This window comes from Mycteria americana, chromosome 3 (genome assembly GCF_035582795.1).
Source record: "Mycteria americana isolate JAX WOST 10 ecotype Jacksonville Zoo and Gardens chromosome 3, USCA_MyAme_1.0, whole genome shotgun sequence".
NCBI lineage: Eukaryota > Metazoa > Chordata > Aves > Ciconiiformes > Ciconiidae > Mycteria > Mycteria americana.
This window is the reverse complement of record NC_134367.1, coordinates 101,479,774-101,501,575: the sequence shown is the minus strand read 5'-3', so window position 1 is coordinate 101,501,575 and position 21,802 is coordinate 101,479,774. Positions and strand designations below refer to the sequence as shown.

General features: G+C 38.9%; 1 protein-coding gene across 1 annotated transcript in view; it reads left to right on the top strand.

The window, feature by feature from the left end:
- The window catches only part of MTA3 (metastasis associated 1 family member 3), a 146,401-nt gene that overhangs the window by 118,348 nt on the left and 6,251 nt on the right, over positions 1-21,802 (top strand). Inside the window, exons 17-19 of the mRNA XM_075496308.1 lie at positions 1,448-1,479; positions 8,784-8,938; positions 14,576-14,603. Of these exons, the coding sequence (XP_075352423.1) occupies positions 1,448-1,479; positions 8,784-8,938; positions 14,576-14,603 (215 nt within the window). The remainder of the gene's footprint in view (positions 1-1,447; positions 1,480-8,783; positions 8,939-14,575; positions 14,604-21,802) is intronic.

Here is a 21,802-nt window from a genome sequence, read left to right as displayed (position 1 = left end):
CTTTATCAATGGGAAGTTATTGATACCTGTATTGAGATTTTTTTTTTATTAGATTTGATTAAGGATGAAGACTTGTACAAATGTAAATGTAAACTAGATACAGGAATTACTGCTGAATATCAGAGTGAGGTTTCTAAATAGTTTGAGATGTTTAAAAAGGCTTGTCTTTGTTTCTGTCAGTGATTGAATTATACCTTCAGACTGGTTAAGATGACTCCTCAAAATGAGAGAGAAACACCAGTTTGAGAGTGTAATTAGCATTTTTTCAGAAAGAGATGTGCAGCTGTTCTTTCTCATGTCCTTTTAATGTCTTTAATACTATTTTTAACAATAACAAAACCCCTGGGGAATTCTTTGTGTAAGTGATGCCAGTTGGGACCCCTGTAAGAATCGCAATTTAGAACCGGGGCAAGAATAACTAACCCACTGTAATTATCGTACATTTATCTCACTTGCGGAATTGAGACTCTGCTAATTCAATTCGTGCAGAATTGTGTACGTTTTACCCAGAACTGCATGCAGTGTTGCTAAATGCCTCTTCCTTAAGAACTCTGTGTACTATAGTCGATATGATGTCTTACCCAAATTTTTTGAGCAAGTCTATGAGATTGCTAGTAGCATCATCTTGCATCTTACAGATCAGCACCAAATATTTTTGCAGTTTTTCTAACTGGTTAGGAGGATGTTTAGTTACTGAAGTTATACGTCTTCGAAAAAGAACGTGACTGTAATATGACAACTGTAGCGTTTTAAAGCCAAAGAGGGTGAGATTTCTGTCCTTGGGGGAAAAAAACAGCAAACATAATTTAATTAAAACAGTGGGGTGAAATCTATGTTAGCTATTGGCCTAGTCACGATTCCTCAGCAATTTTATGTAAATATAACCGTGAGTTCAGTTGACTGACTCCTGATTTATCATACAGGAGAGAATAATTAAGATTTCTGGGTATTATACTTCTCAATATACTTTGTCAATTTCAAACTGAGGATGCATCTCAAAATTCTTAGAAAAAGGATTGTCTAGTTTTATAAAGCTTTTTCAACTGGGAATAGTAATGGAATTATGCTGATACTATTTGTATTTTTTTTCTGCAGAGCTAATCCTCCATGTTAAATGATGCCATATGTTAAAAGCAAAAGGAAAAAAACCACTTCTTGAAACATGAATTATGAATTAGTTCCATTTTTATATTTTCTTGCAGAAGAGGATAATTAAGGAAAGAGATTGAGTGCAGTTAACAGCATACTATAGTGTGCCGTATATTTTCAGGACCAGTGATGATTCTCATGCTCGTTTCATGAGAAACCTTTCCGATCTCTGCTTTTCTGATATGTTCATTGTTGTAGCTGAACAGTAGCATCTTAGCCTTCAGGGTAAGCATCAGAAAATAGGGCTTTTACGGATAAAGACAATACTCTAATATGCTGTGGTTCTTTTGTTTTCCAGAATCATCCAGCCATACAACAAGAACAATAATGGTAAGTATAGAGGAGATTATAGGTATCAATCTATAGAAGTGATTTTTCCTTTGAAAACAAAGTGGATATAGTAGTATCCTAAGCTGTTGGCAGTTTTTTTTATAAAGTCCAGTATCACTGTAGAGATAAAATGAGTCTGTCTGCCGCTACATTTCATGGGGAATCTCGGAAGAAAATTGAGGTTGAAAAGCTTAAGAAGTAGCAGTGCTGTCAGTTTGAATAGGTGAAAAATCCAGGTACAATTCTGTGTGTTATGCATTTAAGTGATTTTTGATTATGTCAAATTAGTGTTGATAAAATCTCTTGCTTTCTGTGTGTATCCCATGTGTCAGACAGAGCACATTTAAAGTTCAAAACATACGCTGAGTAATTTCTTGCATGACATTCCTGTGAGGATGGTTTCTGACTTTACCTTGAGTTCGATAGTTTGGGTTCCAGAAACAGAGAAATGTTTAAACAGACAGATACATCTTCAAAAATGAGATTAAAAACCTTTATGCATAAAAATGTCATGGATTTAGTGTCTATCATGGGTTTTTATAGGGTGAGAAATTTTATCAGTCTCCTTCTGTTTCAGACTCCTAATAAAAGTTAGATAAGGACTGAACAAAAATTCACGTAAAGAAAATCTTTCTCTGCCTCAGAATGATTCATGCCTATCCCGTAGATATGTGGGGAGAAGGCTATCCACTTTTGCAAAAAGACCAATTTTTGAGGCGAGTTTTGAAATTTTAGAATAAAACCCAACATAACATGATGTGAGCTTGTTTGTTTTCATTCCCACAGCTTTCAGGGTGTCTGTTCAAGTTTATTACTTCTTCTATATATACAGCATTTGTGGGACATGTAAATTCCCACACAGATACTTGATTCAACAGGGGACAAGGGGTATATATAGTTCATTGCTTCTGTCATCAGTAGTCATTAATAACCCAGTGCAAACAGATAATAATTTGGTAAGGACTACAGATCATAAAATTTCAAAATAGTGGAGATATGTCTGGAACAAGTGATGTTTCTGTTTTCTACTGGATGTGACATAATCCTTGTTTGTCATGAATTTGGTTTAAATAGACCCATTTCAAAATAAGATGCTTAGTTATTCAAGTATATTCCTCTGCTATAAAATTTTGGAAGGGATTGAAAAATTTCTCAATATTTTTCCAATTCTGCATTGGTGCTGGGAAAAGAGCTAGAAGTTAATTCTGAAGCTGGTGAAAACTTCACTCTTAATTTCCCTTTATTTTTGGTCCTATCAACTTCACTCTGAAGATAACACATTTTGTCAGTTTTCCAATAATGTATCGAAACAGCTCTAAAAACTGACCCAGAGAAATGGGGGTTTTGCCTATATAAATCTGTCCTCACACCAAAACATGGCCAAACTTTAAAGAGATAAGAGAAAGGTTTTTAAATAACTTGAGTTCTTGAGGTTTCTCTGTAGTGAACCTCTCTGCTGACAACTCAGACCGCTCAGACTAACATTCTGCAGTCAGCGTGCAGTGATTGTCCGTTGCACTTAAATAAATAAAAGTACAATTACAAATAAGTGTTCTATTTAGGGTGAAAAGGTTATACCAATATGTCCACTCTTCTCTGCAACTAAAGCATAACTGAATGTGTAATGGAAAATTTCTCACTCTCCAATGAGTAGGTAGAGTTTGTCAGTAAAGCCAGAAAATATACTATTCCTTGCATTAGAAGCAGTACGAGATTATCTATTCAGTACAGACATAGCAAAGCAATACTGCTGAGATCCATTTTTTAATGACTACTGCAATAAACAATTATTCTGAAATAAAGTCCCCTTTTTCTGACGGATTATGGTTAATATTGTAACAGATAAAAAGTTAAAGCATGATCTTTAGTCAATCAGAATGTGAGAGGTATAGCAGCAAATCTGTATATTGCCTCGGATGCTTTGATGTAAAAAAGCTTTTGTCTTAGCAAGGCGAAGTATTTGAACTCCTTTTAAGTTGCATTTATAGATGGTGGAGTAACGTGAGTAAGGCATTAAATCTGATCTTGTCTCTGAAGATTCAGATTTTTGTTAAAATCAAAGCCAATGAGGAATAGAGTGTACTTTGCTAAGGAAAAAGAAATGCAGTTTTTCTGAGAACGCTACAAGAATTCCTCTTCCGTATTTAAATATAATGATGTCTCCCTGGTTTTTGTTTCAGATTCTTGTTTGTAAAAATAAAAAACTAGAAAAATTTTTAAGGGTCTAGGCAGGGAGGAGGGGATCTTCTATGTTTTAACTATAAAACCAATTTCCTCTTATTCTGTGGATAGACACCTAGGTTAGTCTTTCATTACTGATTTACTGATTTCTATAAATAAATATTTACTTTAAAAATGCTGCTTTTAAAGACATGGTTTATTCAGCTTTTGTGTAACTTCCATGAAATACAGAGGCTATAAAAGTTGTATTTTAGCCCAGATGCTTTGGAAATTCAACTGTCGTCTTCTGTGCCCCCTCCCCCCCACACAGAAAAGTCACTGACTTGGATTTTCAGCATTACATCTATTCTGGGTGTTTTGTGAAATATTTGATAGCAAATCAGGAGTAATACTTGTGTTGACTACCTGGTTAATTTCTTGTATACGATCTGTTGTTTGAAAATCTGTTTTTTTAATAGCCTTTGGGTTTCTTAAATGAAATTCTATACCCAAAATGAATATGTGCCCACATGCTAGTATTAACGTTTGCGACTCCATGCTGTGTGGAAACTCTGTTTTGAAATTTTTGCATTCATCTCAAATCTCCGTGAATAAGTAAACTAAACCAGCCCCAAACCTTGATGCTTATTAGAGGTATAATGCTAATGCCTTTGCAAATAAGAACACTTCAGGTGTGGCAAAACAGAATCAATATCTGATTTAAACTTAACTTAATTCTACACTTGTTTTACACTATATCCTGTATCATTAGGTCAAATGTATTGAACCAATTAATATAGGTTATTACCAATCATCTGAGCATGCCTGAGTTCTTCTAATGATTTTTTTTTTTAATCCATGTAGTGAACTTCTTTTGCTCTATTCTATTTGATTTGATTTTTTGTTTAAAGATGCGACAAGAATTTTAAAAATGCTAATTTAAGGCAATGGGAATTTTTTCCTGTTCGAAAGGATGGGGAAAAATGTAAGAGATCATAAATTCAAGTCCACTTAGGAATTTGTGATAATCCAGTTAAACATTCTTTCGGTCGCAGCATAAACATTCACCGTTAGTTTTTACACTTACAATGCCTGCTGGTGTTATATATTTATTTCAGAGCTGGATGTCTTTTCAGAATCTTCAGTGGCTCTCAATGGATAAATGCTCAGCCATTTATATCCCAGTACAAGCTGAGAAGCTTATAGACAGGAACCTCGACTGTGATTCGGGATCCGAGTCCCAGTTCTGAATTTGTACAGGATTCCTCTCTGACTTTCCAATGTGCATCTTAATATCCTTGTGCTTGAAATTTCTCTGGGAGCCAGTGAGGACAGGAGATGTACCCTCCCTAACAGAGATGCTGTCTTAAGTTGCCACTTTAATAGAAAGGGTTTGGAGTATCTTTGTAGCTGTTTTTGGAATAGTATCCAAACTTTGTTGGACTGGTAGCTGCCCCTACAGCACAGACGACGTGTATAGTGATGCTATACAGCTAACTCCTCCGTTTCTCAGACATAGCAAAGCCTTATGCCTAGTGCACCTTGTATTGAAAGACCTGGATTTACAGTTGAGCAACTGATTGAATTAATTAGTAACTGATTGAATGAGTGCTGCTGCTACCAGCAGATTTAGGAGAGAGAAGCACATTCTTATGTAGCTTCTTCATGAAAGGGACTATTGCATTCATTGGCCAGTGGAGGTGTCTGACTTGCTCACCGGGAGATGAACGTTTGCGTATGCACAGGGGAAATTCATGCCCCTGCCAGCTGAGTTTTGATTAGCAGCACTTGCAAGCAGCTCTCAAAAATCGAGCGGTGCACCAGCCTGTGAGAGAAGTACCTGAGAACAGTGCCCACAGAGAAATGTTTTAGCAGGGGACAGGCGAAGCTGTGAGGACATTATAACAAACGGGCTTCCCATAAACTCCTCCTTGTTGAAGACCTTGAAAAGATTGCCTTTGGTCTCAGAAGTCTCTGAGGATGTGTTCAGTCTGCAGCATGGAAACCTGCGGTTTGGCAGGTGAAGCTCCTCCCAGATAACTCGGCGCTGACTTAAACATTTGTGTTCTTTATTGGACGTAACATTGCCTGAACCAGAGCTCCCGTAGCCTTGTGAGGTTTTTCTTTCAAGTGGACTCCAAGATAGGTTTTCTCATGATGTCTTTTGGGCATGGAACAGTTTTGTCCTAGAGGTATAAGAGGTCTTAATGACCGTACCCACATTGAGATGAGGAAAAACTTGGGAGAAGGGAGTCACTCAGCACTTATTAGTGATGTACACAGTCAAAATCAAAATGCCAGCTGCTAATTGCGCAGTTATTGCTAATTGCAATGAAATTATTGGAGCTTTCTGCGTGCAGGGTTTTTTGATTGAATGGGGCTTCTGTTGTGGTACAGGTAGTATTCCTGAGGCTTTCATAACCTTCCTAGCGTAACTGTATGCTAAAGGGGGAAAATTAAAAAAAAAAATTAAAAAAACATTTAACAAGTCCTTTGTATGAAAGTTCGTTTTGCTCTTGGTGTCGATATTAGTATGACACTGGCATTGAATGCTCATTTTTATACACAGCGGTAAATACATTTTTTGAGAGGAACTAGTGAACTGATTTTCTACTCCTAAATTGTTTGAGGACTTCAATTGTTTTGGTTAACTAGAAATTAAAGATAATGTGGTCCCTAGCACACAGACTGGAGAACAATGATCTTATTTTCTCTTGTCCTTAAGTGAAATATAATTAATTTCTTCAGATAGCTTGAAAGGACTGGGGGAGAAGCAAAACAAAAGAGAAAATTCTAACCAATATGATGCAAGAGAAATGAGATTATATTGTAACTCTTGCACTATTTTCTGTAATGTTATATCTTGCCTGGAATAAGAGTTAGGGTCTAGTAAAAGTAGGCAAAGCAGAAGTTCAGAACTAGTAACGACATCTGTCTCTGCCAAAAGTATTATGAAAAAACACATACTTTTTCCATGAGGCTTAACTGTTCTTCAGAGTTTATGCCATAGGAAATACACTTTTTGTGTACGGTTCCTGAATATTTTTTGCCTGTGCCTGTTGTTTTGAGTAAAGGAAACATTCAGGGGTGTATTAGAAAGGAGCCTGTGAAAAGATAGAAACCATTATATTTGATAACTTAAACCCATTTCTGACTGGGGAAGCACAGCAGAAAATCACCCTTTGAGCCATTGAATGTTCCTCTGTAATGTATGGCAATGCCCACTGTCAGATAAAAATAATTAGTGTGTGGATGTACTGTGAAATTTGATGTGAGGCAGCGTTTTCCATACATGAATTCTTACTTACTTTTTGAACACTATCCACTTTGTACACTAAGAGATCATCAGTTAGATACTTTCATGAATTTTTAATTTAAAGTATGTATTTTATCCTGAATTTATTCTAAATAACAGCTGAATTACTTCTAGTAGCATATCCTTTACTTCTTCCTCCCCATCAAAGCCAACACAAAAAAAAAGTGAAAACCAAACCGCAGTCTAGACACCAAATAACAAATGGAAAAATTCAGGCAAATATTTAGAGGGACTACAAAAATAGATTTACAGCCCTAACTATGTGCAACAGCAACTAAATTGACCATAAGCCTTATTGCTGTCTAAGACAAAGGAAAGAAGTTTAGCTCTAAGAAAGAGTTATCTGTGACTCACTCAAATTTGACATCTTGTTGCTCTTTTTTTTCTTGTTTGGTTTTGTTACATCAGATCTAAGGAACCTAGAGGAGATTATTCAGTTATTTGCACTGAAATAACGTACGCTGGAATTCTTTGTTGAATGCATAAAATTTGTCCTACTGGAGGGAGCAAATGGTATGGATCGGGGTGTGCTAAAAGTTGTAGTATAATGTGAATACAATACATTGAATATGAGCGTAAGAATTGTGCAGAAGAAATGAGGCCCTTGTTTATTATTTTTGGCTGTTGTATTTTTATGACATGATTTAAGAGATCAGTTTTGCGTTCTGTTCTGCTAATCTTTGTGGATGTTACCAGCCCCTTTCTTACTCAGTGTCTCTGGAATTGGTTGCCTAATTAGGGGTTACTCCCATGAATGTGCAGAATTGTGTTCGGTTTAGGAATATTACAAAAATGCTATCAGTAATGAGGAATACTTGTATTATTTCACCAAGAAATAGTACTTTTCCTATGAAAACATGATGCTGAATCCGTGTGAGATAAAGTAAGCAAAACTTTCATCTTTGTGTAATGTCTTCTAACATGCCTGTTTTAATCAAATAGTGTTATTGTTTAGTCCTGCTGATAATCGCTCATGTGGCAAACAAGACTGTTATTTCCAAAATTAATATATTTGTCATGGGATGTTCTTCCAAAATGTTACCTATTGACCATATAGAAAATATTATTCTTACCCTCTCCTTTTCATGTATAAGACGACAGCATCTCTCATTAGATCTGAGTACTTGCTCTCTTGTTGCACAATTATTCCAGGTAAAGGTTTAGTGGAAAATGAATGCATTGTTTTATGTGTCATGTTATCTGTATTAAAATGAAGGCAGACATGTTGCAGTCAGCTCTAATGTATAATGACTGGTGAGTGAACCTAAGAACCACGGCACCAACAAGGTGATACAAACCTTTGTCCCCCTGCTTCTGTTTAGGTTAGCAGCACTTGTCTTAGACAGTGATGTTTAATTAAAAAGACAGACAAACAGAGTAAGGACCTATGAAGTGAGAAGTATAGATTTTTTTTTAAATTAGATTAATGCCATACTTGGATGGAATGACAAGTCTCATAATCTCATTGGTTGAGATACTGGGTTTTTGGTCAGAAAATGTGAATTCTCTCCTAAAGTCAACGGGTTTCTGTTGCAGAACTGCTTAGTTCATGGCATTGATTGTTCATAGTTGATTCACGCCTCAATTTCTCTTTGTGTAAAATGACATTAGCAATAGTTAATTTAGTTTTTAAAGACCTTTCAGAGCTGTGTGTAAAACATGTCAATGCGCACAGGGTGTTATCTGACCCCCCAGCTACTTGTTGAAGAAGACTAGCTGGTTTTTGAGAAGGGTACTGTCTGTAGGCTGCCCTTTACAGGAGAATTAGTTGACAGAATTATGCTTATTCTCAGGCAAATATCTTTCCCATTTTTTGTTATGATTTCAGCACGCTGCTCCCCATGTTCATATGACTAATGGTAAGGCCTTGCAAGCCAGTGCAAGTGCCATTAAGACAAGCACCATTCCAGTGATCAAGAGACAGAGGCAAAATTGGCTTGATGCTTCAGATGATGGTTTCTTTATAGCTACAGAAGAGACCAGGTAAGAGAAATGAAATCTAAGCAGGGAACGAGGCTCCACTGCATACATGTTATTGATCTACTATTTGAATAAGTTTTTGTCATTATTATTTGAGGTTGCGTTACAGTGAAGAACAATGTTACATGAAAACATACACCCAACTTTGCATCTCTTGCATACTAATATTATCAGCATTTCACTAATAAGACTTATTCAGTCAGGGCTACTTCTCTGGGGCAAAGATTAGAGCTTTTTAGTTGTTACTAATTGTAGTTCATATACAAGGAAGTTTAAGGCCTCTGATCATTCAGCAAAATATAAATGCATCCACAATGTAAAAGTCTAAAATTTTCAGAACTTGAAAAATATATAGCACACAATAGAGAAATATACAGCAGATAACATCTTTTCCAGGCTAGAAATAGATTACCTTTAAAAGCAACTAAGATGATAATCTTTTTCAGTCTTTCATTTACAGATTAATTGGTAAAATTTAATGAGCTTTTGCTTTTCCCAGTAGAGCTTGATATCACGGAAGAGTCACTAGTTTTCTGGAGGCTCCTCTGTTCTTTTCTTCCTCTGATAAGATCTGGACATTCCCTGATTTAATTCAGGCTAAGACAAGAAGTTACAGCGTATTTTTGTAAGCTGTGGTTGCTGGGCCTGTTATTTAAAAACCTTTAAAATCTTACTTAAGCAAGGGGGTTATTACGGCAAGTAACATCAGACTGCTCGTCACTTCTGTGATTATTTCACAAGCCTAGAAAAGCTGGTAGTTGAACAAAAATGTAAATAATAAAATGAGGGAAGAGAAAGAACATGTGTAAATATAGAGCTAACCAAGGAAAATGTGCATATTTAGCCCTGTTTATGGTAGATTCAGCTAGGGAAGTAAAAATACTAGTACGTGACAATTTGGTGGTTATTTCAAGATCAATTAAATATGGCACTTCATTTTTCTTTTGTATGAGGAATGCGACAATTGAGAGAGAGGTAGGAGGATGGTGAGCTCTTAGGCTTCTGATATCTAGCCCAGATTGATAGCATTAGCTATTTTGAGCGTTGTTTGAGGCAAAAAGCTTAGTAGTATCAGATGAATCCCTAGTGATTATACCCTCAAAGTGAGACGGGTGACCTAAAACGCTGGTTTAGAAGTTTTAGAATTTTCAAAATTGTTTTCAGTTATTACAGAGAAGTGCCTGTCAAAGGATGAGATGAGTCCTACACTGACAGTGTTTGTCTTTCCCCACCGACCTCAGAGGTAGCCCAGACAAGTGGCCTAGACTAGATGCTTAAATTCTAGGCAATCGAACTATGGTGAGATGAATCCTGCCTTTGCAAAACACTCATCCGTGATATCCCTGCCTGTTCCCATCCTAGGAAATCCCCCTCCCCGCTCCCATGGCTGCGGACACCATTCCTGGGCCAGGCAGCAAGGCAGAACTTGCACGGTCTCCCCCTCCACACCCACGGTGGTGGTAAATAAGGGGCTTAGTCCTCAGGACTCTGCGGCTGCTGCTCTTCAAATCATTAGAAGTTTAACAAATAACATTTGAAATCTCCTGGTATGGGGAACATAGGGCAATTAGACTTCATTGATGCTCCCTCAGACAAGGAGGTGCCTGAAAACGTCGTGCTGCGTCACTCTGGCCGGCGCTGAAGAAGCACAGCAGGGATTGCTCGAGGACTGGCGTGGGTTGAGCCCCCCCAGTACAGCCGTTCCCAGTCTGACCAGAGCTAACACTGTGGGTTCAGTGCCAGTACATCCACGTGCACCTTCCGTCTGTGCTAGCAACACACATGGAGTAATAGTGCCTCACTCGCGCTAATCTTCAAAACTATAACTAATAGGAGACAGCAACTTTTTATCTTTTGCAAATCCGTTTCACGTGAGATCTGTTCCTTCTCTCTCACAGGGCTTTTGCTTTTTTTTCCTCCCCCCCCCCGTCCCCATCCCATCCCCATTGATTCCTTCCCTACCTCAGGTGTGCTTTGTCCTGTCTAACGTTTTCCTTTGATCCCTTGATTCCCTCCACCTTTACTCCAAGGTTATTTAGAAGAGACGGTGTAGCTCGTTCTCTTCTTGGCTCTCACTTGTCTCCGACCTTTACAGCTCGAAGTGGAAAGCACTGCCTGGTTCTGCTGCTAGGAATGCACGATGCCCAAGACGACAATTAAATGCTCTGCTCTTTGGGGGAAGAAGGGGGAAGAGTGAATGGACACTAGTCCCTGACAGCCAGCCTGTCCTGTGATAGCAGTTCTGTAGCTGAGCACGGCCATGACACAGTTGAATGCAACATAATTCCAATGGGAAGAGATCTCTAGGGAGGAGATGTTTGTGAAAAAGCAGCAAACAATTTCTCCAGTCCTGCCATAGAATGAAAAAAAAAAATCAGTTGCCAGTTTGCAGCCATCAGGTGTTGAAATACGTTCTGAACACTCAGCTCAGAAATAATAATCCTATTTGAGGCAAGGTAACAACTCATTCTTTAGGGCACTTGTTTTGTGCTGCATCAGGATCCAGTCTGTTTTATCACGTGTATTTGTTCATTAAAAATACATGTAAGACAGACACATAGAATCCTAGAATCGTAGAAGCATAGAATAGTTTGGGTTGGAAGAGACCTGCAAAGATCATCTAGTTCCAACCCCCCTGCAATGAGCAGGGTCTATCTTTGAATAGACCAGGTTGCTCAGAGCCCCATCCAGCCTGGCCTTGAATGTTTCCAGGGCTGGGGCATCTACCACCTCTCTGGGCAACCTGTTCCAGTGTTTAACCATCCTCATCATAAAAAATTCCTTCCTTATATCTAGTCTAAATCTGCCCTCTTTTAGTTTTAAACCATTACACCTTGTCCTATTGCTACAGGCCCTACTAAAAAGTCTGTCCACATCTTTCTTAAAAGCCCCCTTTAAGTACTGAAAGACTGCAAGACTTTCAGTAGACTGCAAAGACTGCAAAGACTTCATCCTTCTCTTCTCCAGGCTGAACAACCCCAACTCTCCCAGTTGCCCTCTGATCATTGTTGTGGCCCTCTTCTGGACCCGCTCCAACAGGTCCATGTCTTTCCTGTGCTGAGGACCCCAGAGCTGGATGCAGTGCTCCAGGTGGGCTCTCACCAGAGCAGAGCAGAGGGGGAGAATCACCTCCCTCGACCTGCTGGCCACGCTGCTTTTGATGCAGCCCAGGATGCGGTTGGCCTTCTGGGCTGCCAGCACACGTTGCTGGGTCATGTCCAGCTTTTCATCCACCAGTATCCCCAAGTCCTCTGCAGGGCTGCTCTCAATTCCTTCATCCCCCAGCCTGTATTGATACTGGGGGTTGCCCTGACACATGCTATTTACAGCAAAAGGAAAAAGATTTTTCAGTATAATTACAGCCTGCAAAAGGGAAAATATTTTTCAGTATAATGTTTTGTTTGCAACAGTCCATAACAATTTTCATTTCTCCATCCTAAAACATTTTTGTTTGTGCAGTTAATTAAGGTTTAAGATGCATATTTCTATAAAACATCAAGTAGGGAATCTAGAGGGTAAATTTTCTCAGACATTTAGCTAAAAAAAATTATACTACAATAGTTGGTTCAGAAAAAAAAAGTAATATTGCTGCTCAAGTAAATAAGGTGCCAGTGTATTTCATGCTAACCAAGCCAAAGATGCAAAACATGAGCATTATAAATTTTATTATCAATAGATAAGATGAATATATGCATTTATGCCTATAGCTCCATTTTAGAAGTTATTTTAAAAGAAATTACCATCCTTCACCCTCTGAATTTAAGCACCAACCATATTTCTGTAAAGTTAAATATTGTATATCTAATTGCTCACAGATTCCAGATATTTGTAGTGATGAATGAGTATGGAGCTAAATATTCAGAGCAGTGAAAATAATTGTAGAAATCATATATCATCTAAGCTTTCCAAGGCAACCCTTGGAGTTACCCTAGAATTTTAGGGCAGTGCCCTTCACTCAGGCCACAGTTCAACAGTGCCTGCAGGTACGCTTAAAATTTAGTGTGAGCATGTGTATCATTGAAACAAAAAGACTGGAGTTTACATCTGAAGTTCAACATCTTTTAGGTGCTGATCTTCTCTTCAGAGTAGAACAGGAATGTACTTCATATCAGTTGTAATGTGCATCCTCATACACTCATACATTTCAGCTTTTTTTTTTTTTTTTTTTTTAAGCTGTAGCTATTTGAAAGCAGTTTCCTCCCCTGTTATGTATCAGTATCTGCACATCTGGGGGAAAATGCCAGCATAATTCCCATTTGTATTCCACTCTCTCCAAGCCCAGAGGCCTCTGCAAAGCTGGGCTGCACATTAGCACGGTGCTGAGCCCCAGTCGTTACAGCCCCGGGGCAGTTTGGGGAAGGGACGGAGTGAGTTTGCATCTGCCTACGTATTAGTGTCATGAATGAATCACCCATATGAATTCCGTGCTTGATCTACATCTCTCTATAGAGATCCCCTTCCTGAATACCTACCAGCATGCTCAGTGAATTTTGCCAATAAACGTAGAGGTCCCCATTTGCGCTATTTCATCTGTGGTGACAGGTCGCGCTCTCCCTTCAAAAACCTTCCTGATGCCTGTGTGAGTCCAGCTCGCTTGGGATTTCCACACCTCTGTTCAGTCACGGGCTCAAAGCAGGGATTAATCTAGGCAGAAAACCAGGTGACAGTTCAAGAATACTTACCTTCACATTACATCATAATTTCATGTTGACCTTTGCTGGATTTAACATTTTTGTATTTTCCTTTATTCTGCCCTTTTTGAATGAAAAAGGAATTCTCATTCCCTACTGCAAAATAACTTGCTGAAGATTTTATTCTGAAGTGCAGATGTGTTTACACAATTCATTGAAAAATCACTCTTTAAAGAGCCTTACATTTATCACTACTCACCAAGGGAGACTCCTTATTTCTTTTTAATATACTTAGATATGAGCTGCTAGGATTCTCCTAGCACTAGGTGCATGCTTTAGGATCCACCAGAAGTCTCATAACTAAAAAGAATATTATTCAGGACATTGTGCTAAATCACCTTCGCTGTAAGGAAGCTTTTTGGGTTTTATTCCCCTTGTGTTGACTAGCTGTAATGTGGATTCTTTTGTAGGTCCTGTTAGAGATTAATGCAGAAAGTGACTATATTGTGTGAAATTAAATTCTTTATACTGAATCACCATTCTGGGAGTTAAATAATGACTGAAAAAATGGGAAAATTCATATTATGGTCTCCAGAAGTTTAATAAAAATGTAATATATCAGCTTAATATCTGTTAAATTATATAAGACATAATCTTAATCTATGAATAAAATTAGTAATATAGCTGTTGGATGTCAAGGGAAATGTATCTGTTGATTAAAACTTTTCTTACCGATGCCAGGTATGCAGTGTGCATACAGTTCCTATACACATGCTCTGTCCATAACAGAACGCATGTGCATGCTAATGATCACACTTGTATAGGGACAGCTAAAACATTGTGTGGCAAATGAAATTTTTTTTTCAGCATTTGCATTATAACGAATGTGTGGAAATGTTTGGCTGAATGGGTTATAGCACCAGATTCCATATGCTTTCCCTTCATGGGCCAAAAAGCATATTTGCATATAGAACTGCAGTTGAATGACTCGATGCTTGTTTCCTTTCAGTGCTGAAGCAGTTAGAAACCTTCTCACGGTAAGTGCAACTCCATTGGGAATGAGTTAACTGCAACTGCTAAAATTAGAACGTGATCTTTAGCTGTTACCAGCAGACATCGCTTCCTTTTTGCTGATAAAATGATTTGAGAGGCATCCCTGTGGCAGCATTATATAGGCAATTTTCATATTCTTCACTTCATGTTCTGGCTCCAAAAGGAAAAGCTTCCCTTGATTTGTTGAGGTACCACGTAAGGATATCACAATTGCTGCGATAATTACCTGATACCACTCATTTTTATTTATGCATGTCTCATAGCACACACAGAAAGCTTAAAAACCAAAGTTGCATGTTGAGAAAGAAGAGAATGTGAGGCTGACAACCAACTTCAGCAAAATGTTGAGTCTTGCCTTGCCATCAGTGCTCTGGTTCTCTTGCAGAAGTGGGGGAGAGTAATGCTGGCGCTCACAGCCCTTCGTGCTCCTGCATATGCCGCTAGCGCTCTTTGCATTGTAGCTTTATCGTGTAAACCCTAACCTGTACCTTTATAAGCAAACTGAAAGCTCAGGCGAACCAAACCCTTCTACGTATCACAACTCTTAACATTGTTAAGAGTTGTGATATACCTGCCCTTAACCCTTGTCCCTCCCACGTGTTTTAACCCATGCTTAGACAAGTTCAGGCACAGTGTTTGAGTTACCACTTGTAGCACATGGCTGGGAGAACAGGGGAACATGGAGGAGTAAATCTCCAGTGCCCAGGGTCTGCTTTACAGCGCATAGGCGCAGGTCTAGATCAGTCGGATTGCCAGTGCTAACTTCTCTGCTCCTTCTTCCTCTTCACGTGTGCAAATCGTATCACAGAAATGTTCATAGGTATGTTTATTCTTTTTTTTTCAGTTGTCCCCAACTATGCAAAAAAAATGTCTGCACCAAAAAAATGTATTTTTAATATACATTACATACATAAGCAGGGGTGACCTCTGCTTTTCATAAAGATGGGGCAATTTGATTTGAATTGGGATCCTGGTTTGGAACCTCTCCATACTTGGATCCAGGGCATAATGCATTTTCATTTCTTACCTGCATGGCACTGTGGCCATTAGACCCCGACCCTGTAACCAACTGCATGAAGATGCCTGGCTGCACCCCTGAAGCATCAGCTGCAAGCCTGAGAATGTGATGCACCAGCTACTGCCCTCTAACAAAAAATCAGCCTCTAAGGATGTAATTTTCTCGTTCCTTTACTTCTGCTGTATTACATAGTTGTCATACATCTTGAAAAGCAACGATTACAGAATATATCCCTTAGATTTAAATCTAATCCTCCCTGATAGGATTGCAAATATCTTATTGATTGGCTGCAGCTGAGTACAGGTGAGCTGATAACCATTTCCAGTCACTGTGACAATACTGCACATTGGGAACCTGGCGAGGAACTGTCTTTGCTCCAACTCAGGAGCGGTCCTACTTAACTGGCTACTGCTCAAAGTTGTTACATACTCACGGGAGTGAAAATCCATAGTCTAACAGTTTTTGTCAGCTATTATTTTGACCTTAAATAAGGTCACTAAATAGCGTGGACTGTTCGTGAATGCTGCACACTGTTCACACCTTACGAATCATACTTCTCTGAGCTCTAGCGGAGGTACTGTGATACAGGATCATGACCAGTGGTATAGAAACTAGATCATAATCTCTTGCCATTTGTTTCTCATTGAGCAGTTTTCATGGACCTACAGATATTTTCTTTCACTATTTATCTACATGAGTTTTTCCTCTGGCTCCTTTTACGATACCTATGTACTGCGTTCAGCTCTGGGGCCCCTAACATAAGAAGGACATGGACCTGTTGGAGCAAGCCCAGAGAAGGGCCACGAAGATGATCGAAGGGCTGGAGCACCTCTCCTACAGGGACAGGCTGAGAGAGTTGGGGTTGTTCAGCCCGGAGAAGAGAAGGCTCCAGGGAGACCTTCTAGCAGCCTTCCAGTACCTGAAGGGGGCCTACAAGAAAGCTGGAGAGGGACTTTGTACAAGGGCATGCAGTGACAGGACAAGGGGTAATGGCCTTAAACTGAAAGAGGGTAGATTTAGATGAGACAGAAGGAAGACATTCTTCACTGTGAGGGTGGTGAGGCACTGGAACAGGTTGCCCAGAGAAGCTGTGGCTGCCCCATCCCTGGAAGTGTTCAAGGCCAGGCTGGATGGGCCTTTGAGCAACCTGGTCTAGTGGAAGGTGTCCCTGCGCATGGCAGGGGGCTTGGAACTAGATGAGCTTTAAGGTCCCTTCCAACCCAAACCATTCTATGATTCTAAAGTCAAAGTAACACTACTATGATAATGCAAAAGTTTGTTTTTGAAAGCAGGATCATTCCATGAAGCTAAAAACAACTCATTTGAAGAATGTGAATATTTTTTAACATATAAAAGGAATAATAGATATATACATGGAAAATATGTACATAACAAAACCCAAAGTTCAGTATAAGTTGTGCCATTAGTTAGAGCTGGTAGGTTTGAAGAGCGTATGATAGTAAGAGTTTTGCTTTGTCAGTCTTCAGAACAAATGAAATAAAACCATTCTGGTTTGGAGCTATGTATTAATCTTCTCACGGTTTTAAGATGAAGTTTCAGTGACGTAGTAAGCTATTCGCCCTGTTTAAAGCTACATGGTAAGGGAAAGATGTTGCAGTGGTTGGAGTGCTTACCTAGGACTTGGGAAAATGTAATTCAGTTCCCTGCTCCCTCACAGACTTCCCTGGAGACCTCCAGCAGGTCTTTTAAGTCCATATCTCCAAGCATTCAGATGCCTAACTCCTCATATCAAAACTAACAAGATGCCTAAATACTTTCTTTGTTGAAGATTTGGAGGCAATTGTCGATGTACCCTCTGTGCTTTGTCTGAAGAATCAGATGAAGAGTACTTTGTTCTTTCACAGGGCTGTTGTACCTGGAGCAGGTCAGAAGCCTGACAGGGGATCTTCTTTCAGAGACAAATTTTTACCTTTGTTGGTAATAAAATCTCATGGAAATGCTGCCCACAGGAGTCCAGAAGCTGCTGACTAAAACTGGGTGATTTGTTAGTATCAGAGGTGTCTCCACTTGATTAGCAGGTGAAAATTAATTGGCACACAGCTTTGGTGATGACCGCAGGGAGACTGAGGCTAAGAACAGATGGTTGTAAATGACCTAGTTTCTGCTGCCTGAAAAGTCACACCGTTGGATCTTGTAAAATGATCTTGTCTGATCCTACCCTGTTGGGAGCAGAAATTCAAATATGCTGCCTCTCTATGGTAGCTTAGATACCAAAGTATATTTTGCAGCTGCGTCTTAGGTAGGAGCTTGCCTGTCATCAATTCACATGACTCAGCTAAAGAGCAGTGACACATTTAGAGGTGTTACTCAACCATTTGCAATCTTCTCCACTCCCCTTGACAAAAGTAATTTGACATTCAGACGGTAGCTGCAGAAGTAGCCGGAGCATTTTATATTTGGGAAGGGAAATACAGTTTCCAAAGTGAAACTTTCTGCACAGTTTTATTGGGAAACTTGGGAGGAAAAAGAAAATGAACTTAAAACACGGGGATGATAATAAGTGCATTAAGGATTGTCTTAAACACAGGTGTTGGTGGAGAAGCTCCTGTATATGTTCTTAACTTTTCCATAAACCTCATTCATTTTGTTAGACCTCCCAGACCCAATTCAGCAAAGCTCTTAAATGCGTGCCTGACTCCCACTGAGTGCAGCCAGCTAGAGTACGTCACCTAGTCAGTAATACACCTGATATGTCAGATGTTAAATTGGGATGTCATGCAATTCTTTTAACCTGTTTTCTTACAGTTCTTGACAAATTTTTAATTTCCTGCAGTATGGTTGGCCATTTCAAAAGGTTTTTCTTCAGAAGCTGTCTTTTGTGTTTGTGCAGAGGACTTGATGTAGCTGAACCCAATCCTCTTTACAGGATGTTTTAACTGAAGGTCTTAGGGCTTAGCTTTTTGTTAGCTTGCTGCTCAGCTTTTTCCTAAATCCACATCCCCAGTGGGAATGTGTCATCTTGTAATATTTGGTCGTCTTCTATTGTGGGAGTTAAAACCAATTTGATTTTGAACAAGAAGAAATTTTTTCTATAAAGAAGCATCTTTGTATGGGAAGCCAATTTATCTTTCAAAGCCTTGGGAAACATACAAAGTAACAAGAAAAATGCTAACTTGTCAGACCAGCACAGTCTTCTGCATATTTAGGTACCAAAGAAAAGATAAGGACAAGATTAATTATACAGTTGTTACCTATAGCAAGGCTAGAGTAACACTGGTTTGGGGCTAAAATTAGTGTACTCTCACCATTCCTAAACCATAAAGGTTTATTGCATTAAATCTTAGCTATTGATGATTTTAATCCTCAAACACTGCACGATATCAGTCTTAAGAGATCTTTTTCCCTTTTGACGATTTCTGTGCTATGTAAGCAATAGTTATTAGTAGAAGCTGGACACAGGGTTAAGAACTATTTCATTTGAAGGCAGAGAAATACACAGCAATTATCTGAATGCAGACACAGAAACTAGGTAAGTCCTGTGGTGAACGCACTGTTGTTAAATAGCAAAGATGATAAAATTGTACTGTGGTGAATATGTTCAAAAATATAATGTCAGTGATCCTCACAGTCTTAAAATTCGCACAGAACTGCCCACTAACTTTCATTAATAAGTTGTCCTGTATTGGATTCTTCATTTAAAATTACAGATAGAGGATTTAATTCTGGGCTAGTCTATATTTCAGTGTATGTATTTAATAATTTATTCTTATAATTTTCCTCTGATAGTTTGTTGGGTTTTTTTTTAAACTTATTAAGATCTTTTAAATGTGTGACCCTCTGGCATTAACATAAGTCAGGCTGTGGAAAAACATATGTTAGTTGGTCTCTTTTTGTGAAAAAGCTTGGCTAAGTAACTACATAGACATTTTAAGTGTAAAATACTGAAGAGAACATAATGACTGTGACTGTGAAAGCCAGTCACAGAGATAACTATCAGTTCTTGCCAAACATCTAAGGAGATGTGGCTGGCTGTTTTCCTTACTTGTGCTATGGATAGAGGCTAAAATATTTACCTGACAAAATACAACAGAAGTATTGTTCTACTGGAAAAAGCACAGATCCGCACTTTAAAATTCCTCAGTTGCCTCTGTTGCTTGATGGGAGACACCAGACAAATCATTTAACCTCTGAGGAGCTCCACCTTTTTGTCTGTAAACTTGAATAATATTGATGTATACCTACTCTTAAGGCTGCTGTGCAGTTTTTAATTAAGCAGTCCAGCAAGCACTACGAGATACCGACATGAAAAGTGCTGGCCATAAGAGTGTAGAGCAGGATGAGTGGCATAAAATGAACTTGAAATAGACCTTTGGTAACGTGAATACGAAAAAAAAAAGTGAAAATCCAATCTTTGAAATGAAGCTGACCTTAGAAATTAGCGTCAAATCATTCTGTGGCAAAGCTTTCCTCTGTTGATGCCGCAGTACAGATTTCTAATCCATAGTCTGCACTGGAGTTTCTGTGTGTAGAGTAAGTGCTGATTATGCAAGAGGTTGATGGTGTGGAGCAGAGCCCCAGCGGATGGTTTTGTGAGGGAACTTTTGCCCTCCAACTGTTTCTGGTAAGAATGATTAATTTTGATTTTCAGCCCTTGCTTAATAGCAAGTAGCCAGAATGCCAAGAAGCTCATCCAAATATACTCTGTTGGTACATACGTTATTCCAGGAAAAGTATATGCATAATTGATAAAGTGAAAAATATTGTCAATTTTCTTGAACCTCAGGTAATATTATAAGCTGTAATACTGTAAACACAGTGTCCAAGCCAAAAACCTCAGATGAAACCTACCCTGAAGTCATCAAACAAGATAATAAAAGAAAGAAAGAAACAAAAATGCTAATAAAAAGCATTTTTTAAATAAAAAATAAAAAGCAAAATAAAATAAAAAGCAAAAAGTTTTGTTTTGAAACAGTTCTCCTAATAAATCAAATACTAAAGTAGTTAAGCTGAGGTGTTTAAAGTGTGTCAAAATGGGAAACAGCAACAAAAGTAAATGATCTTTTTTTTTTTCCCTATGGAGCACATAATGGAAAGTTTTCTGTTATCTTGGACTTAGATAAGCATATTTAATTAACCCAATATTTTTGAAAATTTTCAACACAGTATTTCATGTTGCTGGGGGGAAATGGCACTTAATGCTTGTAGTCCAAGGTCAGAAACAGAAGTTGTATACGCTGAATATTTTTGTCATCTTAAAGTCTGGGATAACGCTGGAATTGTGAATTAATATGCAAGATGTTTGGGGAGCAGTTGAAAGCAACATTGCGTTCCACTCTTAGCCAGCTCTGATGCGTCTTCTCTCCAATTTCTTGCCTGTCTCAGGAAAAAATATATGCTGCCATGTGGGTAGTAGTTTCATCTAATAGCTGTTTTGCTATTGATGTTTAATAAATATACAGAGTGGCCATCCTTCTGCAGAATAACTAGATGGTGATGACAATTCCTATTGATAGAGTATAATGTCATGTAGCGTAGGAATTCACCCACACCCTGCTGATATAGTTAGGAAGAATACAGGAGTTGCTTTGAGATCTTCTGGTGTTTGTGCCTGTGAGCTGCAGAAGGCTTTCTGGCTCCTTGGATTCCCAGGGTGCCTACGTATTGACAAATTTGCAGTCATCTTGTGTGTGCATTCACGGGGAGAAGAGGTTAAGCAACTCTTTCTTTAATACAGCAGGCTTCATGCCTTAAAATGTCTGAAGTCGATGGTAACTAAGGGGAGGCTAATGAATTTCAGATAAGGTGCAGAGCAGCTGTCCCGTAGCTCAGGTTACAAGTCTGTTGAAGCCTGAGATGTTTGGTTTTAAGGAGTATGAATAATTTACGTTTTACCCATTCCATCGAGCTACCTTTGCTAGGTCTTATCAGTTCTAATCCCCTCTATGAAGCTGGACGCTGTGGTGAAATGCCATGAATCCAAAGGCAGGCCTTTCTCCCTTCCTTGGAAGGGAAAGACAGGACATGGCATGACATGGGAAAGACATGACATGGGAAATCCAAAGACATGGCTCTGAGCACGCCTCTGCCACAGTCACTGCTGTGTGCTGGGTAACGTGAGGTAATGTCACTGCTGAGTTAACAAAGCTCCGCTCCAGACGCAGGGCAAGTCCTGAGCTACTTAATCCACGTTGAGCTCTGTGGGGT